The sequence below is a fragment of the Engystomops pustulosus genome, chromosome 6 (assembly GCF_040894005.1).
Source record: "Engystomops pustulosus chromosome 6, aEngPut4.maternal, whole genome shotgun sequence".
NCBI classification, from domain to species: Eukaryota; Metazoa; Chordata; class Amphibia; order Anura; family Leptodactylidae; genus Engystomops; species Engystomops pustulosus.
Genome location: NC_092416.1, coordinates 140,481,666 through 140,509,275, shown reverse-complemented (window position 1 = coordinate 140,509,275; position 27,610 = coordinate 140,481,666). Strand labels below are relative to the sequence as shown.

Below are 27,610 nucleotides of genomic sequence, written 5' to 3'. Positions count from 1 at the left end.
GCTTTGCGGCAGGCTCTGGTGAAAACTGGGTACCACTTAGGTCCCAGGTGTCGGCTTACGTCATCGTCCACGGTGGTACAGAGGATCCACTACCACTTATCCTGACATGGGGGTAAATCACGGCATATGGAGCCAGAAACAGTTTGTTAGTTGCTCCAAGTAGTGGCCGGTAGCTTAGGGAAGTAAAAAGGCTTCTTTTGGAGACTGCCATCCACCAGCAGGATGAAAAATTGTAAACCAAACACACTGACATACTGGTGTGTTCCACCTCTGGAAGGATCTGCTCATCTTTAAGCTTTATATGCCCTTGTTTTTTAAGTAAAAAGGCTTTCAACAATTATGCAAAGACACTGATGAGCTTCAAGCTCTATTTATATGGAGCCCAGAGTTTTTCAAGCTCTTCTGCAGAATTTTCAAAATATTTAAAAAAACAGGGCAAAACTGGGGGATCCTGGGAAATATGCAAATATGTTTACCAAGATGGGATAAGTAAAACATTACCTCTTGGCTATTTTGTAAGGTATCCCTCTTAACATAAAATATAATAGGGAGTAGGAAATGTTTGTTATACTTGATTTTATCTTATTATCACTGTTTACTTGTAAGAATCATTTTATAGACACATAAATAATGATAGCCTGCATTGAAACAACAGGTTTATTTTGCAGTAATACATATCACAGTTAAAAATCCTTGACAACACAGTCCAATACCATCTGATATCACATGATCATATGTATAATGAGTTGTGAACATTTCAATGTCCCAATGGCTGTACTTGGTGAGTTAGTCTGTAACAATTTATTCTTCTCAATGTATGCTTTGGACTTAAGATCTACAGAAGAATCTCCAGTCTCTACTGTCATGGTCAAACATTCTCAAAATATCTCTAGTAAGATTTTGCTTTGTGCTGAATTTGAAGACCATTTCCATTTACCATACGATCTGCATTGATGTCCTCGATAACATTGTCAGTAGGTAACATCATTCGCTCAATACATGAGAATTATGTCTTATATATTAATATCTCATGTTTCTATGGATTAGTTGTATGGGTAAAACGTGACCTCAACAACAATATCATATATAGCAAATGTTTTTATACTATGAACTTCAAGACCCATTTTCTTCTGAGTCCAAAAAGAGCAAAAACTGAAAGGAGCTCCCACAAGCCATTGGGACTTTCACATGCAAAAAAACCTTCTAAGTGGAAGTGATCTGATTTAGAGGAAAGTTTTAAAGGTTCCTTTATAATAATTTTAATGCGTAATATTATACTCTACGTATTAAGTCAGGTGAGATTTTATGTTTCTCCTGTTGATGATTCCCTTTAGATCCCTCAGCTATGAAGCTGGAGTATATGTTAGGGGATGCTGTAACTGTTGTTCCTCATCAAGACATATACAAGACAAATGATTCAGCTTGTAAATGGTCGGGATAAGTCTTCAATCTCTTGTGTGGGGGAGGGGAATTCTAGACAGCACTTAAATTTTTTTGGGGGGGATAAAGAACCAGGCATGTTTAACATTTAACATGCTGGAAAAAAGACTAGCTGAATATGAACAAATAGCTGTGTTGTATGTAGTGCTGACTTTACCGGGCCTCTTACATAGTTTTGTGATTTTCAAGGCTCATCTCATTTAAAACCATTTAAAACCAAATTAAAAGGTACAATAGAAGCTAGTTTATCCCAATATAACTAAAAGCATTGAGTATGGAGTTCCATGTTTGATTTAGTTTTCTTCTTTCCTTGTAATTCTTCCATATAAACTTACAGCAGCTTTATGTCTTCTTGACTACTGGAATCACAAGCTGGTCCTTCAGCAGCAGACAGGGGTACAGGTGAATGAAAATCTGAACGATGAAGATTGGAGATTAGTATGTACTTTATCCTTAAAATACTTGTTCAAAAGGTTTGATACCTAAACTATCTGCTGCCTGAATGGTACATCCTTCAGCCCATCTAGTAATAATATATCAGGTTCTTTCTTTAGTAAGTGGATTCTCCATGCAGTGTATCACACCCATGTTGACATTGGGTGTGAAGAGATACTATTTTTAAGTGTCAGGTCTGCTCTGCAGTAGGTGACTGTACCCCTAATGCTGTCCCCCATTTTGCTGCACATGGTGCTGTCTGAGCCAAGAGGCTCAACTCACTTCATGGGGTGGTCATAGCAATCTATATAGGTGTCTATATAGGAGGTATCTATAAGGGAGGTGCAAAAGAACTTTTAACACATTGTGGTCTAGCAGACCCTGTAGCTCCTTTGGCCTATAAGAGCACACCAAATGTATTACTGGCACATGGTCAGTAAGATGTCCTGTTACAGTGTATCAATTGAGGCCGTTAACACAATATGAATCTGATTTTGTATTAATATTTATAATACATTTAATGCAATAATTTGTTATATGATGTTGAATTTTGTCAATGCGTTTTGTCAGTGTCTTTTTCAACATTATCTGCTTTGAATTGCCATAAGTTACTTCTAGACTTAGATAAGGTTCTTTTTATTAATTTACCTTCTGCAGCAGGAGATGAAGATGGGGGAGTTTCTTGAATACTGTAAATAACAAAAGAAAATGTATATACATATAAATTGTGTGACCCAGATATTTCAGATGAAGTTCAAGTAGTTCAATGTTTTGAGTACATCAAGTACAGTATTTATGCATTTTGCACATTCCCTAAAATCTCACCATGTCTTAAAGTCAAAATTCCTGGCCCACCACCTGGAACTGTGACATTTTCCCCCCTTACGTAACCTTCACGCCAAATGGGCATGACGGGGAGCAAGCCATGGCAGGGCTCATTTACTATAGTCTGTCTCAGGTTGTAGTAGAGTTGTATGCCAGGGAGGTCTTCTTGTAGAATTTATCTGAGGGCTGAAGCCTCTAAGTAAATCCCAATGTGTCCGTCTTGATAAATTTACCCCAATGTAGTTTTCTTTTGGTAATCAGTTATTGAACATTGATAAAGATTATAATCTATGCTTTTTGGGTAGCCGTGCAAGTCCCAAGTCAAGGAACAAAAAGAACCTGCATGGGAACACCTTCCTATAATCTAAAAATGTAAGTTAGAGAGAAATTCAAGAATGACCAAAGGGTCTAAATCTGCTAATTGTTTTGAAATTTCTTGGTCCATTTAAATTACCGTCACCAAGTACCCTTTCTCAAAAAATTAACATAAACAGTTCCGCAAAGCTAGGATGATACACTTTGTTGCACCTATTAAAATTGTGGCACTTACCACAAAGCTGAAAACCTAAGACATACAACATATTTTATTCAAATCGTGCCTGTAATAGGGATCGCTAAAAACAGTAGTCTAATGAAAATCTGAAAAGAATAGGGCTAATTACACTGAATGCAGGCTAAGGACAAGGGTATACATCAACCCTAAAAGTGTATGAAGGGCAATGTCTTATTCCACAACCATGATTATTAATATGTCTCGGATCAATTGTTGTGTGGTATCGATGCTCCATCATGGGTATGAAAAACTTAACCCTAAGTCCTACAGAATACTGATGATGATTAGATAGTGAGCCTCATGATTAGATTGTGAGCCCCATTGAGGACAGGGACAGATTTGGCAAGCTCTGTGCAGCGCTGCGTAATCTGTGTGTGTTATATAAATACTTCATTAATTATTATAGTATACAATTAACTATTCCAGCAATCATGTCAGCACCTAATGTGTTTCCCTGCCAAGTACAAAACTGGCATTTTATCAGAGGTGCTTTAGCATTTGTGTATTCCTGTACCCTAAATACGAGTGCTTTAGCATTTGTGTATTCCTGTACCCTAAATACGAGTGAAAAGCCGGGTTTGGATTTTCAGCACATTTTTTGTACTGAAAAACTAGGCTTATACTCGAGTACATATGTATGGATATTGTGTTGTATGGATATTCCTAGCTCATCACATTCATATCGGACTCTGCTAGCTAATGCTACAACAGGATGCCGTCACTGGTTTGTCCTGTTTTCAATCCAGTGTCAATTAGTCCTATTCTTTGAAGATTTCCAATAAACAATTGTTTTTAGTGATCCCCATTACAAGCAGAGTTTGAATATGCTTTTTTGGGACAAAAACCAGCTTTGTATTAGTCTGAATTTTCCAAATTTTTTATGTATACAGCATATTTTAACCTTAGCTTAATATCTTTTTGTTATCTTCACTTCCTTACATGTTTAGTATTTCAGGTTTCTACTCACGTTTTGTCCTGCCCTTCCAACAATCTCTTGTAAGTTGCGATTTCCATTTCTAGCAGGTTTTTCTGATCCATAAGACTTCTATACTCCACAATTTGATGTTCCATGTCAAATCTGATTTGTACAAGTTCTTCCTGAACATTGTCAATCATTTTCTGGAGTTGGGCAAGTTCGGAGCTGTAGTTGGCCTCAGTTTCTGTTAGGTTACTTTGTAGAGCAGAATTCTGCACTCAAATTGAAATTTGCATGAAATTTGTATGTAAGTCCAAATGTGACCAAATTACTTGACTTGTACTTGTGATTATATCCACTGACACCTCCCCAATCCTTACCCCCCCCCCCCCCCACTATCACCTCTCACTTTACAAAAATATTTAACCTCTCTTTCTTGTGGCTTCTTTCTATTCTATTTCAAATTAGCAATTGTTACCTAATTACTGAAAAGTAATCTCCCAAACCTTTTACTTTTTCTAATTCTAGTTAGTAGCACATCATTAATCTCCTCACCTCCAAATACTAAACTTGTATAACTCCTAGTATACCTTTGCCTAGTTAACTATCTCTGCAAACTCTTACCCAAGCCAATGGGATTTCTCTACTATCTGCTACCCAGACAAATTTCTTATATGATCTCCTCCTGGCTAAATCTGGTGGCAACTACTCCCTATTCTGGAACAATCCGGAACACAAAATACCAAAGATAACCAAATATTCCTTTCTATGCTCTATCATTCCTGTTATTTCCTGATTTTCTTATCTACTGGAGTTCATACTTTGTGTATAATTCTCCTTTTCTCCTTCTCCTCTGTCTCTTTCTTTTTGTCTTGAGTAAAAATCATGTATCTGGTAGGCCTACCATATTCAATTGGCTTTCCAGGTCAATCTCTAGGTTCTGTACACTGCGCCTTAGATCAATTATTTCGATTTCCACTGACTGTAGGTTTTCTGAGCTTGACTGGACTTGACCACTTAGTTCTTCAGACTGTAAGAAGATAGTTACACTATGGTAAGGTCTTGGGCAAAATGCAAGTATTTAGTGGAGATTATATTTACAGGTCAATTCCTAAATATACATGCAATGTGACGAGTGTCTGATTGGGGTTCCTGCAGCCCACCATAGAAAATGAATCTGTCATGCTTGTCATGAATATTAGATTAAAATCAGGGCCCACTGGGGTATTCTCTGGTACAATGAATGTCAATACAGGCGGTCCCCTACTTAATGACACCCGATGTACAGACGGACCCCTCTGCCCACTGTGACTTCTGGTGAAGCTCTCTGGATGCTTAACTATAGTCCCAGACTGCAATGATCAGCTGTAAAGTCTCTGTAACGAACATTTATTGATAATCCTTGGTCCAATTAGAGCAAAAAATTTTGAAACTCCAATTGTCACTGGGGCAAAATAAAATTTTGTCTGGATCTACAATTATAAAGTATACAGTTTAGACTTACATACAAATTCTACTTAAGAACAAACCTATGGACCCTATCATGTACGTAACCTGGGGACTGCCTTTATATGCCAATCTACATGATTAGTGTTTCATCTTATTTACTCTAAAATGAATAGGACTGCGATGTAGTTCCAAATACAACTATGAGTAGTTACCTTTTTTAATTTAAAACATATTCCAAAATATATATTTCACATTGTGTTGTTAAGCTTGATACAATTCTGAATGCTTGGAAAACTTAATGGACCTGAAAAGCTGTACAGAGTAAGTGTTCAATAAGATTCCAAGTGTGAAAGTAGGCGTTTCTCTCTTCAGCATGCATGCTCTTTATTTATCCTTCCCTGGACTATGACTTGGAGCTCAGGGTGGTCTAAAATGTGTAACTTTCTGCCTACTGTGAACCTTTCTAAATAAAATTTGTCTTTAAAAACATTGGTTCCACTCACATAATTCATTGAAAGTCCTGGTCCCAACTCAGCCTTCAACATTGCCAGTGGTCAGAACAGCAATCTGAAACTTCATATTTTGTGTCTCATCTCACAAAACCTTTTTCTCAACAGCTTCAGCAAGTCATTAAATATTATAGCTCCTAAACCACTTGACTTAATCTTAAAGGGTCTTCTGGAAGGCATGTCTAACCTGATACTTGCTTTTGAGGAGAAATTACATTTATATATAAATATTTTTGGCATTTATAATATAATGTTCTAAAGCATGTATCTCTTTTTAAAGTGATTATCCTCTTGTTTATTCAAGGTTTCTAGTTTCAAACACACAAATTTAAAAAAAAAAAATGAAAAATTACCCTTGCAAGGAACATGGCTTCAACGTCCTTAAGGTTCTTTGCCATAAGGTTTTCGTATTCTTCCCGAATCTCAGACAGAACTTTATTCAAGTCTACAGCTGGAGCAGCATCTAACTCTACATTTACTCTAGCACCAAGTTGACTTTTTAGGGAGTTGACCTCCTGCAAATACACACAAACTTGTATTAGAGCAAGAAGCAACATAAGGGGAACTTTAGCTAAAATCCAGAGCAGAGAGTTGGTATCATGTAAAGCATTTCCACTAACATATGACTGACTGGATATCTGAATTTTCAAACTTTTTTTTGATTGTGATTTTCTGTGGAAGGTATTATATTTACTAAGATCTGATGCAACATAAAAAAGCATGCCAAGACTTGGTTACCCAAGTCTGGTGTTTCAGTTTGGCAGTATCATGACATATATGTTCCATATATGCTATAGGGCAACTTTATATATGACTGTACGTCATTTCTATGATGTATACACCCTGAAATCATCACTATTCCTTGTGCATGGGCAGGAATTCCTTGTGCGTTGGCAACAACCAACCCTTTGTGCCAACTCCATGCCAGGTGGGCATTGGAGGGCCGTGAAGGTGCCTACCCTGGCAACAGGCATTCCTGTCCCAAGCCTTTGCACTAGCTCCTGTACTGGGAACTGGCTGAACCTGTTGTAGAAGGCCGCATGATGGCTGACGGATTTATCAGGAGGCTGGAGCCTCTAAATATGGCTGATATGGTGGAAAGGCCAGAGTTCACATCACATGCAGGTGCACCATGTGATAAATCCCCCTCTATATTTTTTCTTCTACAGCTGTGTTACCTCCTCATGGTTCTTCTTCATCTGCTTTAATTCTTCTTCTAGTTCTTGAACCTGCATATCAAAGTCACATTTTTCCTTGTTGAGTCCTTCTAACATTCTACGAAGTCCTTTCAAATCTGCATCCACATTGCTCCTCAATCGTAATTCAATATCATACCTGGTATTTGCAAAAGACAATGGGACAGTTTTATGAAGAGTATGTATGTTGAATCTTTTACTAAAATAAACTTTATACACTTGAATATAATAGGGTTCCTAACTTTTCAGGTTCTTTTTCAGTGCCCTCTATTAAGGTTGTTATTATTAACATTAGACAAGATGCTGAGGTGGTCAGCTTCGTCGTAGGTGAGGACCTTGGCTTACATCTTTGTTTTATGGTTGTTTTAAGTTTATTTACCAGTTGACTTTCTTGTCACGTACTCACTTGTTTGTGAAGTCATCAGTAGCCCATTTTGAATTGTCTATTTGGAGAGAAATTTTAGCATTTTCTACAGTAGATGATGAGATCTATATGAAGATAACAAAGCTTTAGGTAGGGTTAACAGAGTATCATTAAGAAATAAGTCTATAGTAATTACCTAAAACGTAAGCACCATGATACAAAATTTATATGCTTTTGACCAATATTTATAGTGCAGTACTTATAGTATTCGGCCAAATTCTATCCTGTTGAATCAACAATACGAGACGGAGATTGCAGTTTCAGGCATAAAACAGAAATTAAGCAAGCACAAATGAATCCTTTTAGATCTTTTTGCTATAATAAGAGAATTTCTACAAATAGCATATAAAGATTATTTTACAACATTTACCTGATTTTGAAGATCCTCAATGGTTTTTAAATACTCACTGGAGTCAGGAAGTGTAGTTGGAGCATTATATTCATACCAATCACGGATCTTCTTCTCCAGCTGCCTATTCTCCTGCTCCAGGCTGTGGACCTTATCAAGATAAGATGCTAGACGTTCATTCAAATACTGCATTGTCTCCTTCTCATTTATGCTAAGGAGACCATTGGTCTTCCATCTTCCAAACTCCTCAGAGTGAACTCCATAGCTCTCAGAATTATGAATAAATCCGGGACTTTGTCTATTGCTCAGAGACAAATAGATTTCTTCCTTATATCCTAAACATCCAAGAGAATTAGAGGTTTTGAGGTGTTCTCGAGGAGGACTGTGAAATCTTTCATGTTGAGATGACTTTGAATCATGTTTCTTGTAGCCTTTACCATAAGAGACTCCACTACTTTTAATGCTAGATTTATGGGCAGAGTATCCAGAGTGGGCTCTAATGGATCCACCAGATTCAGGAAAATAAAAGCTACCATAGTTAAACTTAGGAGATGCAGTTGGAGAGTAACTTTTCTTAAGGTTGTATCTCATGACTTTGATGAGAGTAGACTCTAGCTGATCTCTTAGGACTGCCTGACTAAAGAACAACTGTTCTTTGTTTGAAAAGCTTTTATATTAAATATGAGGGTGTTGGAGATTACTGAGCATTGTTAATAGGCTTTTTACAAGCATCTAATTCCTTTAGCTGCTATGGTTCATTGATGATAGAGTGATGTTTGAGTAGCAAGTGACTTGTCATGCAGTCCAAACATAAACTTATTAGAAGGCGTAGATGTTTATAATGTATTTAATGCACACAATAGTTTATAGTTTTTCAGGGTTGTGTCAGCATCAAGAAATGATTTATGTTTCCAGAAAGTCATAACTATTAGGCCTCATGCTCAAGAATGGTGGAGGCTGCCGTGGTCCCTTGTTTATCCTTCATTAATTTATGGGTGCCACTCACATGCAGATGAGAATACAAAAATGCTCTATAATTTGCTGACTTGGCACTTGGATCATGAACAGGGCCATGGAATCCACAGCCGTGGGCATGAGACCAAAGAAATGAATGGGGATGTGTGCTAGGCACTCAAAAAACGCCTAGCACAAGGCACCAAACTACAGTTATGTGCAGATGAGGCCTTAGTTTAACTTTTTCCTTTACTGAATGTAAATTAAGTATTAAATGTGAGAAGCATTGAAAGTTTTTTAATATAGATCCTAAGTATGTGCTGAATTTCCATTTGTTGTGATGTAATTTCTATATGTTGTGCCACTGCAATACATTGATTAGTGTGTCCAAAACAAGCAATATATACCACAAATGCTGCCACGACTTAGTCTTTATGGTCCATAAATGTAGGGGCCTCTCCATCATCTCCATCTGGCCTTTTCTTTCTTCTGTATGCGTCCTTGGGTTATAATGGCTACAAGGATCAAGCAGTTTGTTCTGTCACCAGTATAACATTGTGGCATTATCAAGTACTTAGATGGGGTCCTTTTGCACTTGGTACTTCGATATCACTGCTTTTGGATTTTTCTTTCAGCTTCCCAGTGCATTATGCAGATTATTTAATGATACCATAAGAGAGTACAGTTTGTCTCACCAAAAACAGGCCTCATATTACTGTAAAAATAAATTATGGCTTTTGGATGTTGGATGTAAAAAATGAAATGCAAAAACTGATGTTTAGCACCCAGAATGGCTTGAGGTACCAAAAATGCAGATGATGTACCTGTAAGAAGAGAATGAAACATTATTTGGAAATCAGTGTGCTGTCTCTGTTATGTATGGATGGTGTAGAATAGGAATAGATTTTGTAACTAAAATCTAACTTCAAACCACAGAAACTTGCTTTTCAGTCTTAAAAGGAGTCCTTTAGATCATTCCGGTCCCCAGATGCTGTAGCTAAAGGGGTATTGCAGAAATAAACATAATTCCTAATTGAATGGAAGCTTAAATGTAATTAGTTCTTACTTACAATTTTGCTCCCCTTAGCAGAAAAATGCTGTGTATATACACTATAATGGAGAATTAAAATGCTACTGGCCCTTTTATCAGTTCTGTTACTTTGCCCCTGTGGAGGACACAAAGGAAAGAAGATGGACGCCAGTCATATGGGCACATCACATGTCCTGCACCTGCCTTGGTAGGTCATGTAATCATCATTATGTTTGGCTGTAGTCGGTTGGTTGCAGTACATCCGATTGCGTGCGGCTTAATCCCAGGCACGATCCCCGAAAACATTGCAATGGAAATGCGGCCACAGGACCTTAGTAAATAAGCCCCATTGTGTTTTGTTTGTTCTGTTATTGGTTTATAGCATTATGGGCTTTTGTATCAGATGTTAATATTCCCGGAATTTCCCTTTAAGGATCTGACTCTCCCTTACAGTAAGCAAAGCAGTATCATCTGTAGTCATTCCCAATGCAGAATCCAGATTAGATATATTTACTTGATATTGTCACCGGTAACTTCTAAAGAGTCTACTGCACCAAATTCTAGTAGGGTCTTCTCAATGTTAAGAGACATTTCTCCAATCTACTAAAACTACTTCACATGCACTACATGGTTCCCTTGCACCTACAAACATTGCTTATTATTGTAGAAGGTCCAATAAGAAATTATTAAGCCTGATACAGATTGTGGTCATTATGTGTTTGCATGGACTCATCACAGGCTGTCTATGGACTTCCCCTTTCGGACTACTTTCTACGTCTCCCACCCATCACTCATACAGTTTGCTTCTGTCCTTTTATACTTGCAACCTTCTTCCTTATATCCTAAACCTCCAAGAGAATTAGAACTTAAACGGAAAGATCTCCAATAATACTGCAACACCATTTGTCCTCCAGACTGCATGGTATAGTTTCTCCAGTCACAGATTTATATCCCCCAATGCCACACCACTTATACTGACTGTACCCATACCTCATTCAGACTTTACTCCACAGTCTGAATTTTTTACATAATTGTCATCCCATTATCAAACAGGCTTCAAAATACAGTTCGCTAGGGACTAGAGATGAGCGAGCACTAAAATGCTCGGGTGCTCGTTATTCGAGACAAACTTTTCCTGATGCTCGAGTGCTCGTCTCGAATAACGAGCCCCATTGAAGTCAATGGGAGACCCGAGCATTTTTCAAAGGGACCAAGGTTCAGGAATAAAATGTGTTATTTAATTGAAAAAGAATGTCTTCTGATAAGTTAGCAGATGTATGCAAACATCTGCAATCTATTCTTCACTGTTCCGCGCGTATATTATCTCCCGACAAGTTAGCAGATGTGAAGAACAGTGAAGAATAGAATAAAAACAGTGAACACAGTGAACACAGGATCATTTAAGTGAAAAACGCAGTGAAAAACACAGTGAAGAATAGATTGCAGATGTTCGGCACATCTGCTTACTTGTCAGGAGATACGCTGTCCCGGGATCCGCTCCTCTTCTTCCACTGAAGTCTCCCCGATCTCTCTGCCCTTCCCGATGTCTCTCTGCCCTTCCCGATGTCTCTGTGCTGCTGCCCCAATGTCTCCGTGCCTGTCGCTGCCCCGCTGTCTCCGTGCCTGTCGCTGCCCCGCTGTCTCCGTGCCTGCCGCTGCCCCGCTGTCTCCGTGCCTGCCGCTGCCCCGCTGTCTCCGTGCCTGCAGCTGCCCCGCTGTCTCCGTGCCTGCCGCTGCCCCGGTGTCTCCGTGCCCGCCGCTCCCCCGCTGTCTCCGTGCCCGCCGCTGCCCCGGTGTCTCCGTGCCCGCCGCTGCCCCGGTGTCTCCGTGCCCGCCGCTGCCCCGGTGTCTCCGTGCCTGCCGCTGTCCCGGTGTCTCCGTGCCTGCCGCTGCCCCGATGTGTCCATGCCTGCCGCTGCCTGTGCTGCTCCCCGGTGTCTCTGTCCTGTTCCCCATGTTCTTCAATGTGTTCTTCACATACTATTTTGTTCGCACCGTTCCGCCGTATCTTCCGACAAGTAAGCAGATGTGCCGAACATCTGTAATCTATTCTTCACTGTGTTTTTCACTTAAATGATCCTGTGTTCACTGTTTTTATTCTATTCTTCATTGTTCTTCACTGTGTTTTTTTAATTAAATGCTCGATCTCGGCAGGGGAAATACTCGTCCGAGCAACGAGCCGTTTCGAGTACCTTAATACTCTAATGAGCATCAAGCTCGGACGAGTATACTCGCTCATCTCTACTAGGGACCCCTAGACCACACATACCATAATGTGATGAACTGCCACAGTCATGACTCCTCTCGCAACACACTTCTTTGAGCATAAGCAGGACATTCTTCCAATATAAGAGCAATATGACTGTAAGTGGGTGTAGTCTCCTGGACACCGGATGTTAACTTTTGTGAAGAGAAAATAGGATGTTTCTGAGGTAAAAAAAAAAAGGGCAGTAAATTCATTTAAATTCATACGTGCAGTAAATTAATTTAAACCGACCCGACCTCTTACTTAATAAGAGGTTGGATCGTGTATCTGGCATGCTGGCAGTCCGCCTTATTCATTATTCATCTGCCATGCCGGCTTCTCCTACAATGTGACCGCTGGCAAGGGTATGCTGGGGGTGTGTCGGCATGCCCCCTAACGAATACCGCCGACTGCCAGCACACCAGATACACAATCCGACCTCTTATTTAGTAAGAGGTTGGATCGTTTTAAATGAATTTACTGCAAATAAATAAAAAAAAAATGGCTAGGAAGAAAGGGGCTGGGGGGGGGATTATGGGGGGCACATTTGGTGGGTGGGTTTTCAGGGGTGACAGGTCCTCTTTAAGCCTCCGTCCCGTTTCGCTCCAGCCCCCGCTCCGATCCTCCACCGTTTGGCGCTCGTGTCTTCGGCTAAGTGAGCAGATGTTCGGAACATCTGCAATCTGTTCTTCACTGTGTTCTTTCACTGTGTTCTTCACTTAAATGATCCTGTGTTCACTGTGTTCACTGTTTTAATTGTATTCTTCACTGTTTTTCACTGTCTTTTTTTAATTAAATGCTCGATCTCGAGCAGGGGAAATACTTGTCCGAGCAACGAGCCGTTCCGAGTATGCTAATACTCGAACAAGCATCAAGCTTGGACGAGTATACTCGCTCATCTCTAGTCTGGACCAAGGTCTGTATTTAATCTAGATTCTTGTACAGATCTATATCTGATTGTGAGATTCACAAAAAAAGTTTCACATCTCCCTTTTTATTTACGATATTCTGTTTTATTCACCAATTGAACTTACAGTCATTCATTAATTTATGATTTGCTTGTTACAATAAAATGAATTAATGGCTTTTATACACCTGGAGCGTTCTTCTCAGGGTCTGGTTTTGTGTTGGGAGGTCATGCGCACGTATACATTTTTAAGGGAAGGGGAAAGTGTGGGAGAAGGTGGCAGTAAAATGTAACTTTTATTAATTATAATTAAAATAAATAGTGGTTATGAACAAAATATAACAGATAGGGAAAGTTCAAGGGATGTGCTCCCCTTCCATGCAGAGACTGACCCCTATAATTTGACTTGCGTGGATTCCCTTAAATTGAGGGATTTGTTAGAGGGTATCGTTGTCCAACTTGATAGATATTATTTATAGTGAGATATTCAGTGTTAGTTTTATTGACACTTTGTTCCTCATCAGCAGTATAACAATGTTGCAACTTTCTAGTATTCCAACCTCTTATTGTGGAAACTATGTCAACTAAGATTTGGAGGTTTTTTGCAACACTGTTTATTATAGGCAGGGCAGAATAATAATAAATAATAAAAAATATAATCTCTCTAATTATAAACTATCTTTTTATAATTGGAATAAGTCCCACACATGGAAAGATACCACTACTAAAATCAGGTTATTCCCCACTCTTTCTAAATAATGCATACGGTATATAAATTAATAGATAAAATCATACACATGTGAGGTTTCGCCATGACCCCTAATGCACACTACACGCTGAATGTTGCAACTCGAAATCCATTCCAGCATCCAATTTTGACACCCACAAAAATTTGTATAAAAATGTTAAAAAAGGTTGGGCAGATCCCAAAATAGTATAAAAAAATCAGCTCGATACAATGAAGCATGAAAACATTACAGGTGTCAGAAAATGGTGAGACAAGGAAATATTTTTTGTATTTGCATTTTTGTATATTTTCCTTCAGGTAAAAGGAAATATGTCATTTGGATTGCAAAGTGAAAGCCGTAAAGCAAAGCTCACGAGAAAACTCAGCTTTTTTATAATTTTTTCTAGTATGCCTGTACATTGTGTAGAATATGAAATAGAGACACTAGGAAGCACAATTTGTCCCACAGAAAACAAGCCCTCATACAGCTCTTTAAATGGAAATATAAAAAGGGTTAATTCCAGCAGTCTATTATTTATTATGCAGGGCATCTGTAGTTGTTTGGGGGTTTTGGCATTGATTCTGATTTTGTTGTGAGCTGTTTTTATGAATAAATATACATTTATATGACTTTATTAAAAAATAGATATGAGATAGTGAAAAAATGCACCCAAGAGCAGTATGCTGCTTAATACTTTAGAGAATAAATTTTATTATATAATAGATAATAATGTTCCGGAACAATATGCTGACATTACAGTCCAGTCTCCAATTCAAAAGTGATCCATGAGCTGGGTAGCTACATGGAAGTGATCACAGAACAATCACAATGGTTACACTAATAGGGGTACATACATGTATTATTAGCAGACTGAACATAGCGCACAGTACAGTATCACTTTTCATTCATTTCTGCTCAGTAAATAGTCCAAGCACATATGAGACGAGAAGGGTTTACTTATTTAAGGAAAGCTATCAACATTGACAAAGCATGAAGGGAATATGCAGACATTGATAAATAGCAGCCCTTGAGATCTGTTTAACCGTACCTTTATGTGTGTTGTTAGTAGCAGCAGGACTGTAGAAATTGTATTTGAATCTAGAACACTCTGGAGCACTGGTGCGTGAGATATCTTCCATGAACACAGCATAACCCCTTCCCTATGCTACGAGTCACTGCTGTGGCATAACTCACATACCAGTGAATCACAGTCCTTCAAATTCAGCTATAATCCTGCAATGTAAATGCATTCTCACAGTCTTGCTGCTACACACAAAGGTAAGGTTACATAGATCTCCGGGGCTGCTAACCAACACTCCTGCAACTTTCTGTAGTCAAAACTGCTGACGGATTCCCTTTAAAATCTCTAAAATATTTCTACATTCAAGAAATGTCTGAAAATATTTTACTGCTAAGTCTATTGCTACCAAGATGTATATTTCTTGATCCTTTCCCATTGGGTTTCCCTTAATCTCTACTCACAATTACTCTAGATTTTTTTCTAGAGTCACTCCCCATTGTCTTAGCAATGTGCACTCTTGTGCATTTTACTTTCTTTTCAATCTACATTTTTGATTGAAAGACATATGGGGAATGTAATACATGCTCTAGGCAAGTGACCTCAGAAGTCACAGAGTAAATGTGAAACACATAAGTAGGAGGTGATATATAAACAGAGTTAAGGGTAAGCATTCGACAGTGAGGCCATCTTGACCTACATGTGAAATATTCTCCCTATAAACTTCTGCAAATAAATTACCACTGGGGAACTATATGGATTCATTGACCTGTCCCATCTTGTGGTTCACCTCTATTTCTTTCCTGTATTTCACAAAGCTGTAGTACCTCAAACCACTGGATTTTTTACACTTACTTTTGCCATCATTAATTAAAGATAAAGACAAGATAGCAGATATAGCCATTATTAAGATAAATGAAGGGAGGAAAAGCAGAGCATTCATTTATTTGGGTGATATCTTAAAGTGTCTCCCTAGCACTCATGACAACACTTTTATTGGTCTGAGGAGTGATGGCCTGAAGAGTTGTGACTTTCATGGTGGCCACAAGAGGAGTGATGTTCTCCACTGTGGTGTCCAGAAGGATGGTGACCTCCATGGTGGCCACCAGAGGAGTGAGGTCCTTCGCTGTGGTGACCAGAAGTATTGTGACCCTTATGGTGGCCACCAGAGGAGATATGTCCGCCAGTGTGATGTCTAGAAGAATGATGACCCCAATGGTGGCCACCAGAGGAGTGATATGATCCACTTTGGTGTTTTAAGATGTTGTAGCTCCCAACATGGTGATCTGAAAGTAATAATAGTAATATTAAAAACACACAATATTTGTATTTGCTCCTAAATTGAGTAGCGTCCAAATGATCATAAGTAGGAGCCTTTTGTTTTGCAATAACATAATTTCATCAAAGATCCCCAGAATCATGAAGATTACATTGTCCAATAAATCTCTTATAGCCCTCAACACAGAAGATTGAATAGGGTACTTTATTCTATACCATTACTAAATTTATATACTACCGCACCCATTCTGACAATTTCTTTGTTCTGTGAAGACCCAGGATATGGTGGTGGCAGACATACAGTATCTCTCTTTTAGAGACTGATGGTTTGGAGTAACAGTTTTTCATCCACTAGAAACTTACCATAGTTCCCATGTGACATCCCATGTTCAGAAATACTGTAAAACAGATGAAGCTGAAATTCAGTTTCCATATTGAACTTAAATGGCTTTCAGTAATAATATATCATTTAGATATCAATCAGCTGTCTACATAAAATGGTCAATGCCACAATGGACCTTCCAGACATAACTATGTTTTACAACCATTTAAAACCATTCAAATTAACAAAAAGGGGACTAGGTGGCAGCAGTCAGTGGGGTTGGCCATAATAGTTTGCCATATCATGGCTCGAAACACTACAGCAACAGTATTATTTTGCCCCCTGTACATACTCAATATCATGGCCATCTAGTAAACGCTTGTATGTTGCAATTTCCATCTCCAGGTGAGTTTTCTGGTCCATGAGAACCTTGTATTCATAGTTCTGGCGTTCTAAATTTGATAGGATTGTGGCAAGCTCAGATTCCATATTATTGATCAGGCACTGTAATTCGGCAAGCTTTGATCCAAAAATAGCTTCAGTTTCTGCCAACGTGCCTTCTAGTGCTGATTTCTGGAATGCAAGAAACATGTGATATATACAAGTACTGCTTCTAGTACAACAATTAACCATTACTTAGTCATTAATTGCAGATTCAGCTTCTTACCAGGCTCAGTTCACTTTGTAGGTCAATTTCGAGGGCCTGCACACAACGCTTTAATTCAATGAGTTCAGTGTTAACAGACTGAAGTTCTTGTGAGCTAGAAGCCACCTCACGACTGAGTTCCCCACTCTTCAACACAAAAAGGCAAAACACAGATTCTAAGCATCTACTTAAAAAATTTCAAAATACGGATTTTACTGCAGATATATAAGCTCATGATTCCCTGAAATTTCAATGTAAGGTATGATACCAATTGGACAAAGCTCTCTGAATTTCAGTGATGAGCTACTTGCCACAGGTGGCTTCTCTTACACTAAAGTGTGCAACTAATAGGAAGAAGCTCCATTAATCCCTTCAATTCCCTTGCAGTGACCACCTCACTTCAAATGCTTGTTTTCAATTTAAGTCAATTGAGGCCTTCGTAATATATGAACAAACAGGGGCACATTTACTTACCCGGTCCCTCGGAGTTCCCGAAAGTGCATTGTCCGTCCGGAATGCACTCTGCCGCGATTCACTAAGATCGGTGCATGTAAGTGCTTGGCTTGCGACACAATTTAAATGTTAAATTCCGCAGTTTGTCTGAATCCGTCGGATCGTCCGACAGCCTGCCCCCCTATTTGTGTTGCATGAAAAGAATCTGATGGTGTGTGCCAAAACCCCCTTTTAAATTTCTGTCCCAATGGCAAAAATCGGAAATCGTCGGGATGTCCGAGGAAAGTGCGGTCTGCGTGGCCCTTAGTAAATGAGCCCCACAAAGTCCACCTCAGAGGAAATATTACTCTCTCTTTATTCAGACTTGTAGGGGAAAATCCTAAACAGGATGGCTATCACGATTCATAACTACATATATCATGAAAGACTTATGGCTAAAGGATTTCTTGACTTGTTCCTTTCTTTCTTTTTCTTTTTTTATAAACATTTTATTAATTTTTAACAGCATAAAATATTCCACAATCTATCAGTCATTACAAATGGGCATTGAAGTTACTATAAATCAAATTACAAACACATATCATTTGCTTGGGAATATATGCTCACTTGAATTTCCTTTTTCTTTTTATCCTTACGGGGTTCAATATTGCATGAACCAGGCTGGGTAGTATCTTTACCACCTTTATAAGTCTCTTTTAGACCTAAACAAAATGTAGCCTGAAGCGGCGGAAGTGGAAAATACTTAACTGTAAACACACACATAACAGTAAATAACATATTAACATATTGAACCTGATGTAGAGCTATTGGTAGGTTATATTCATTTACTCTTGGTAACGTATACTATGGATCCACTTATCGCATTGGGAATGGAACTTCTGGGATTTATTTGATTGAAGAGCAATAGTTTTCTCATACCTGCAAATCTTGTTGATTTGGTAAAGTACTTCCTCTATGTCAGGACCCCCTTTCCTTCCAGTGTCTAGTGAAAATAATGTTTGTGGATAGCAATATATGGGCCATTATTGTTTGGGTTTTACGTGGAGTATCTGCAAGGTTTAGAAGAAGTAAATCTGTAGCTGGAGAAGGTCCCACATTTTTAATGCCAAGGCTCTTATCTCATATGTTTTACACCAAAGGCTGTGGAATTTTGGGCAGGACCATAATGTGTGCAGCAGGGTACCTTTTTTGGCCGCATTATCTCTATCAACTTGGGGGTGATGTGGGGTAGATTTTACTTAATCTAACCGGCGTGAAATACCATCTCATGTGGGGTTTTACTATGACCTCTACAATGGAAACATTACGAAAATTGTAGTGAGCTAGCTTCAAAGCTTGCTGCGATTGGCCAGTGGAGAAAGAGGTGTCTTGGTCTTTTTCCCACGCTTCCACGTATGGTAGTTTCTTTATTGCTTTTTTGTTGCCTATACAGCTGTAGAAGAATGATATACCTCCTCTCACAGTTGGGTATGTTTGCAGTCTGGTATTACATTTTGGTCAGGGGGAGGGAACCAAGCATTCCTCCAGGTGGTACAAGCTCGGCAGGACTTAGGTAATCATGATCTAATAGTCTATGCTAAGGAACTTCAGGTTACTTACCATTTCCAGGAACAGATCTTCTGCTTCCCTAAGATTTCTTTCCATGAGGTTTTCATATTCTTCTCGGATTTCAGACAAAGCTTCATTTAAGTCAATAGATGGAGCGGCGTTCAATTCAATATTGATTCTGGCCCCCAGCTGTGAGAGAAGAGATTCTATCTCCTATAGCGAGAAAATACTCAGAAGTTATATTGTGCAATTACTTTGGAGTTCTTCTCTTCGTTCTACAGATATTTTACCTCCTCGCTGTTCATCTGAAGGCTGTTCTTTTCTTCCTCAAGGCTTTGGACCTGCATCTCCAACTCACTGTTTTCCTCAATCAGTCCATCCAAAACTCTTGCCAGATTATTTACATCCATCTGGGCATTGTTACTCTGTGTAAGTTCTGCCTCATACCTTTGTGCAACAAAGAGTAATAAAATGCTCACATGGGTTATATTATTTCAGTTTATTAAACTTTGAACCTTTTAGACATTTGTTAAAGAAAATGCTAAATCAAGAATGATAAACCATGGGCACCATGGCTGTGGTAATCTTCTTATATTATATATTTTTTTATATTTTATATTTGTTATCCTACTTCCTTCTAAATTCAAGGTTTAACATTATGCTAATGAGCCAGAAAGGCTGTAGGTGTGCTTCAGAGCACCTCGGCGCTGCAAATTCATAGGCTGTTACATTCTGAAGGAGCACTTACCTCACACTGCGTGCTCACTGCTGCAGATATTACAGAAAGTGCAGAAGATAGGGGGAGATGGGGAGGGGGATACAGTGTAACAACAGCTTGTGAAGCCAGAGCACAGAGGGCTTCTGTACCATGCCCATATCCATTCAGACTCATTAGCACAATTTTAATTTATTTTAGAAGGGAGGAGGTCATGGATAACAAATATAAGAAGATTACCACAGTCACAGTGCCTGGATCTATGAATAAGTGTCCCTGGTTTTTCATGCTTGACTTTGATCGTAGATTTGATTTAACTATAAAACTGCAAATTGTAGTTATATATGTGGTAATAATAGGTAATCTAGTGATAAATGGTATTAATGGTACCAACTGGAAGTCAGTAGTGCACAGAGGAAAACAGTCATGCAAAAGAGGTCAAAACTGAATTTGATCAAAAATGTTGCCTTATTTTTTCCAAAAAAGAACAAGTAAGCAGTTTTAAATTAATACTGGTGTTATACAAGCAAGTGAGACTAGCACTACCAATTAATAATGTATTTGAGTGAGCTATGACAGAGATGTATTAATGTGTGGGTCTTTAGACCATTGCCAGATGAGTCACTGTGTCTGATGCTGGATGATTAATCTGGTGCAGTATAAGAATGGTGAGTTGTACTTTGCACCTCCAATTAGTTGCTCTAGTTTGCTGCACCACAAGATTCAATTTTGTTAAACCAAACAACAAGTCGGGATGTATGTAGAACAGATACTTTATTAAATTCAATAGAAATTAAAAACATTTAAAAATGCATCTCATGTGCATATACAAAAACCACCGGTCTCCCTTAGTGAAAAACACAATAGCACATAGTGTCTACAATTCCAACTATTTGTAAAGAGCCTAATACATGTTCGGCCTATGAATAGGACATTTCAATTATAGCATAGTCTTAGGAAATTCTAATATATTAATCAAGGCTAGGCCGACAGATTACAAGAATACAGGCAAATAAATAGGAACGGTAATTACCTGGAATTCATAACAAGGTAGAAAAGGGAACCGGTGGAGCAGAGTCCCCACGCGTATCGCCTGTCTGCACAGGCTTCCTCAGTTTTGTGGCACACAGACTCAATTTTCTGGTGGACAGGCTATTTCTGGCACAGACAGACCCCTTTTTACAGAGGACACGTCCCTTTTTTTAGGAGTCGGAAAAAGGCCTTAAACTCCAGTTTTCTGGCACACACAGATTGAATAATCTCCTCCATAATGTAAGAGAAATACAGCCTAATAGCAACAAATACAACCCTTAAGGAAATAAAACTTCTGAGGGAGTCAATCTTGAGTGGTGATACTCATCGGACGGTTAGCAGTCCTCCCCAATATATTCTGGCTCACCTACGTGATCTTTCATATCTGCGCTTTTTCTCCAGTTTTATTCTTCCTTGCCTTGTTTTGGTTCCAGATTTCGGGACAGTACATTTGGCTTTGAATAATGGGAGAGTCATATCCTTATTTTACCTAATTCATGATTTGCGTAGTGCATTTTGTGTCATTATTTCACAATCAGGGCATTTAGGCAACATAGGTCTTATATTGTGCAATTATAAGAAATTGGGGTGGAGTATATTACTACCATGAGCATCTCCCCTGTGTTCACTTTGTACATTTTGTTTGTTTTTAAGACTTGGTTGACTTTTTGGCATATGTTACTCAATAAAATATTTGGATTTTCTGCTATATGGCACATTTCTTTTTGTTATTATGTATGAAATTACTATTGGTGAAGTATCTTGGGAAAAATTAATTTGCTACAATGTCATTTAAAGTTTGCTAATGTGAGAGTTTATTTTGAAACTTTGACCCACTTCAACATTGGGACTTCTTGGCAGATGCCTTTGAGAGTCCTGGGCAGTGGCACTAAGCAACTGCATCTTTTGTCCTCCCCATTATTCATCCTTGCTATGGAGTCACTGTTTTGTCTACAATATGTTACAGTATGTTCATTATGAAGAATAAACCCAAAATACTTACCTGCTCCGGTAGTCAGCAGCAGCCAGCCTAGCATTGTCAATCTGAAGCATGGTATTGGCATTTTCCAGAGTACCTTCCATAATCTATACATTTAGATTAACAAAAGTGTCTTAAAATTTGCAAATGTTTGCAAATCCATAAGATAAATAGATGAGACAATGAATAGTTGCAAAAAATTTTACTAGAATTACAAAAAATGTAAATCTTATACAGATATATCAAAGTTTGATTTTGCATAAGTTTTATATCTTGTATACAAACAAAAGCTATATAATACATTGAATACATAAAATTTCATACTTGTCTTACCTGGTTCTGCAGTTCATCAATGATTCTGAAGTACTGAGTACCATCAGGAGGTGTTTTTGGAGGATTATTTTCATACCATTCACATATCTTCCTTTCAAGCTTAGCATTTGCCATCTCCAGTGATCGAACTTCACCCAGATAGGATGACAGGCGCTCATTCAAAAGCTGCATGATTTCTTTCTCATTTACATCAAACAGACCATCAGCCTTGAAACCACCATGATGATTATCGTGGCCATGGCTAACATATTTTGAAAAGGACACTTCTTTTTTGTGGTGGCTACCGTGGTGAGGTTTGTGTGAGCCTCCATGGTGAGTTTTGCCATAATGTCCATGATGAGACATATGATGATGGCTTCCATGATAGGAACCCTTATGATGAGATTTGTGACATCCTCCATGTTGGGTCATGTGATTACTCCCATATTGAACTGTGTGATGTCCTCCATGATGGGAATTGTGGTTGTCTTTATGATGAGACGTATGATGACCCCTATGATGAGACATGTGATGTCCTCCATGATGAGACATGTTATGATCTCCATGGTGAGACATATGATGGCCTCCATGATAAGACATATGATGACTTTCATGATGAGGCATGTAATTACCTCCATGGTGAGACATATGATGGCTTCCATGATGAGGCATATGATGTCCTCCATGATGAGACAGATTATGGCTTCCATGATGAGACATATGATGGCCTCCATGATGTGACGTATGATGGCCTCCATGATGAGACATATGATGGCCTCCATGATGTGATGTATGATGGCCTCCATGATGTGACATATGATTTTTTCCGTGATGAGACTTTTCATTGCTCCCGTGATGAGATGTGTGAAGACTTCCACCATGATTCAAGTGGGAACCTTCATGATAGGATGTATGGGAGCCTCCTTGGTGGCTCATGTGAGAGCCCCCATGAGAAGAATTATCTGAACCTCCATGATGGGAAATATGGAATCCTTCATTATGGGAGGAGACATAACTTGACATTTTTGGCTGGTGGATTCCTCCATGAGAGCTAGCATTATGGGATCCAGCTAAAGAATGGCAATGCTTCATGCTGTGGCTCATGTTGGCTCCAGTGCTGGATCTTCACAGCAACCTGGTGAAAAGTGAATAACAGTGGTTTACATTCTATGCTTCTCCTTTTATAAAATCCTAAGTGGGTGTTATGTCTAAGCTAATAACATTTATAGGCATTTTATAAGCATCTTTTCAATGTATCATTACTCTAATGCTTTTACTGTTCAATAAATATCGTTGGCTAACCTATAATGTGTAATGGCTGCAAAGAACAAAGTGCTTCTATAATTTATTGTGTTAGTACACACTAGAAGTGGACACTCCAGTCAATTTAGAGAATGTGAAATGTTTCTGCGCATCGTAACACCTTTTCCAAATGGAAACACCCTTAAAGCCCACAATTGTAATTATGACTAAGTAATATAGCTTCATTTTAAGGGTGATAGACATCTGTTACGGTCATGCCGGGAGTTACATTTTTACAACAGATGGAGAGCTACATATTGGAGACCATTTGTATAACCCACTAAGTATAACCTACAAAATACTGCTCCAAGTCCATTCCAGGACCTAAAGTATCACAGCTGATACCCTGCTCTTACACCCACAATTGAAGATACCTCTGAATCCCTTACATGCTCTGGTCAAGCATTATAGCAGCTTGTGAGGAAATTATGCCTCCTTTTCCTCTGGTTCGAACCCTTATGAAGCTTACCAGATGGGATCTGATACTTCCTGTGGCAACCCAAGTGCACTCATAAAAGCCTGGGTCCTGCACCCGACAGAATCTATCTGTAACTGACTGTATATGCGTATTTAGGCCTCTTAAAGTGACCTGAAAGCTGAGCAGTTCCCTCAAAACATGAGTTTTGGTTATTTCCATGAAAACGTGAAAATTCGCACGTAAAGTTCCAAGCCCCTTAACATCCTACAAAAATGACAGAATGCATACAGCAGGCATTCAGGAAATGTTAGAAATCAAGTTAATTTGGTTGTATGACTGTCTGAATAGTAGTAAATTTAGAATTTTTCAGAATTCTCTCTAAAGTTCAGTTTAAAAAAAAGCAAAAAAACACACACACAAAACCTATCACTGGAATTTTTCAATTTACATGAAGTACAATGGGGGAATTCATTATGACTGATATTAAGAACACCAGTCTAAAAATCCTCCCCTCTCATGGTCCTATGGTCTTATTCACTACCTCTTTGTGAACATGGGCGCAAACTCTGTCAACTGAGCATTCTCGCCCCGGCCCACTCTCCACCCACCCTGCTGGGTGTGTGGGTTGGAGAAAGCCAAAACTCTCTTATTAGGTGCGGGGTCAGTGTGAGGGAGCGGTAGGGTGCTTGATTGTACAGTGAGCAGCAGATTGGAAGCAGATATTTTAAAGCAAGGTAAATTGGTGATGAAGTTTTTGGGTCAAGTCTGTAATTTTATGATGAAAGGTAATATACAGGCCTCTTGAAGGGTTGACCTCGTAGAACCTGGGTTGGTTGGGTCACATCTGTTCTTGCCATTTGCCAGGAGGTTTGCGGCTAGTGTATATGGGAGTTGTGGCTTGTACTATTTTAAAGATACTCATCTATGTTAAAGATTTTATTGTTTACTTTATGATGCTTGTTAATAAAAAATTAATATCTTTCAGATGTTCAAAGACAAAAAAGATGCGACCAGTCACCTATCCAACAGTAAGTTGTTTTGTGCTTTATTTTAGTTATTGGGGTTAGGCAGGTAATTTTCTTTCCTTGGGCCAATTTTCCAGACTCAATCCTGACCTGGTCATGAACACAGTGATATCACAGTGCAGACATACAACACACTGCAGTTTTACAGTAAAAGTATACTACACAAAGTTGTGTCCAAGCACAGGGATAATACTCATAGTGATTAAGAGAGCGATAATAAACAGAGTTATGTCACAGTACAGGGATAAGACTCACAGCGATGTCACAGTACAGGGATAATACTCACAGCGATGTCATAGGACATGGATAATAAACACAGTTATGTCACAGTAAAGGGATAATACTCACAGTAATGTATTCGGACAGGGATATTACTCACAGTGATGTCATAGGACAGGGATAGCAAACACAGCACATTTTCAGGTAAAGATAAAGGAGCATAAATTAAGGCATGTACAGTGCGCCAGAGAAACTTTTATGTCCTACATCTTTTGCCTCACTCCTTACTATCACCCCCTATTTGTCACACACAGTACATTACCCACTTATATTACCCAGCATAGTATGATGCCCATCTTCTGTGCCAACACATCCTGTGAAATTCCCACATTCCTGTGGTCTGCCCACACTCTAAAATGCTTCGCACCCTGTATAATGCCCCCTTCCTGTTGTCCCCACATTATAAGGTCTCCTGTCCTGTGGCTAGAGATGGGCAAATCGATTCTAATGATTCTAACTTCGGTTAGAATTTAAGAAAAAATTTGATTCGTCACGAAGCCGAAGTTTATGCTGATTCGTGGGAATGAAGTTGTTTTTTTTCCCCTCATGTTTCTGCTAAATGGGGGCGAGAACAGCGTGTTACATGGGGCAGAGAACTCTGGGAAGGAGAAAGGAACATGCTCGATGACATCTGCAGACCTGTAAGCCAATCAGCGACCGGCAGGCTTATGTGATGTCACACAGCCCTATAAAACCAGCCTTTTTGTATCTCAGCACTTCACACTTCATGTTGTAGCGTCCAGCTGCTGCTATTGTACTGTGCGATTCTTGCTGCAATCCCTCGCTGTTCTCTAAGGGGGGTCTATTTACCACAAATAGCAGTTCTATTTAGTGACAAAATCGAATAGGAAGAAATCTGTTTGACTTTCATGCATCTGCAGTAGAGATTGGTGGACCAATCCCTGGTTGTTCTTTAAGGGGGATCTGTATACCCCAAATAGCAGTTCTATTAAGTGACAAAATCGAATAGGAGGAAATCTGTTTGACATTCATGCATCTGCAGTAGTGAGCTGTCAGTTGTGGGGTATCTGTATAACGCACATTGCAATACCTTTTGGGGGCTCTAGTTTACAGCCAGATTTACGTGTCAAATCCACGTAGTTTATATAGTGATTTTCGCGGAAATTACACTGTCAGTTGTGGGGTATCTGTATAACGGACATTGCAATACCTTTTGGGGGCTCTAGTTTACAGCCAGATTTACGTGTCAAATCCACGTAGTTCATACAGGGATTTTCGCTGAAATTACACTGTCAGTTGTGGGGTATCTGTATAACGGACATTGCAATACCTTTTGGGGGCTCTAGTTTACAGCCAGATTTACGTGTCAAATCCACGTAGTTCATACAGGGATTTTCGCTGAAATTACACTGTCAGTTGTGGGGTATCTGTATAACGCACATTGCAATACCTTTTGGGGGCTCTAGTTTACAGCCAGATTTACGTGTCAAATCCACATAGTTTATAAACTACTATGTCAGACAGAAAGGTGGCAGGTGGAGCAGGCAGAGGTGGCAGCACGGTAAGGGGATGTCGCAGCAGGGGTGACTCTCTGAGGCTAGAACTGCCGTTGTCATTTAGTGGCAGTGTGTTGATCAACAACCCAAAGGTTGTTGAATGGTTGACTAGGTCATCCAATTCCTCAAATATAACATCTGACAACCCCAGCCAAGAGTCCGTGGGTTCCTCTGATACAGCAATTAGTTGGCATGGCCCAGGAGAAGGTCAGCGGCCCTCACTTGTCCTCAAGCAGGCTCTGTCCTGTTCCTTTCTCACAGCCAAAGAGCTACAGGGCCACTATTCAGCGAGGACGAAGTGTTTGAGGACAGTCAGCAGCTGCTTTGCAGTGAAGAGGTGGGGAAGACCTCTGCTGCTTCCTGCACTAGGCAGGCTGTGCATACTGACACCAGTGAGGAGAGTAGCAGTGACCGGGAAACGCAAATTGACGATGATGTAGCCGATGGCACTTGGGAGCCTGGTGTAGTCAGGCGAAGAGAGTGTCAGCTTGCGGAGCAGGCAGCAAGTTGGTGGTAAAATTACCACCTCAGCGGTGTGGCAGTTTTTTGTAAAGACACCAGAGGAGCCGAGCGTGGGTATATGTCATATCTGCGGGCAGAAAGTGAAGCGTGGCCAGGGAGCTAACCTTGACAGCACGGCCCTGCGCCAACACATGCAGCGTCACCATCTAATGGCCTGGGAGAAACGGGTGTCAGATGCGGTCCATCCTGCAGGCGCAGCAACAGCAGCAGCACCTAGTGGCACACATGCTGTTTCAGCAAGTCAAGGCTCCAGCACCTCTGCCGAAGGGAGCTGTTTGTCTTTG

At 39.5% G+C, this 27,610-nt stretch overlaps 2 protein-coding genes across 2 annotated transcripts; both read right to left on the bottom strand.

The window, feature by feature from the left end:
• Positions 1–1,771: 1,771 nt before the first annotated feature.
• LOC140065964 (keratin, type I cytoskeletal 19-like) lies at positions 1,772–10,671 on the bottom strand. Its single transcript, XM_072113525.1, has 9 exons — positions 10,595–10,671; positions 8,118–8,763; positions 7,730–7,812; positions 7,306–7,462; positions 6,481–6,642; positions 5,074–5,199; positions 4,221–4,441; positions 2,524–2,564; positions 1,772–1,854 (listed from the first exon to the last, which is right to left on the bottom strand). Exons 1-9 carry the CDS (start codon positions 10,669–10,671, stop codon positions 1,772–1,774), a joined length of 1,596 nt encoding a protein of 531 aa, XP_071969626.1.
• Positions 10,672–14,701: 4,030 nt separating this feature from the next.
• LOC140066096 (uncharacterized) lies at positions 14,702–23,386 on the bottom strand. The gene is made up of 8 exons (XM_072113644.1): positions 22,285–23,386; positions 21,976–22,058; positions 19,516–19,672; positions 19,277–19,438; positions 17,246–17,371; positions 16,931–17,151; positions 16,620–16,654; positions 14,702–16,264 (listed from the first exon to the last, which is right to left on the bottom strand). The coding sequence occupies exons 1-8, from the start codon at positions 23,365–23,367 to the stop codon at positions 15,972–15,974; spliced, it is 2,160 nt and encodes a 719-aa protein (XP_071969745.1). The 5' UTR covers positions 23,368–23,386; the 3' UTR covers positions 14,702–15,971.
• Between the last annotated feature and the right edge of the window lie 4,224 nt (positions 23,387–27,610).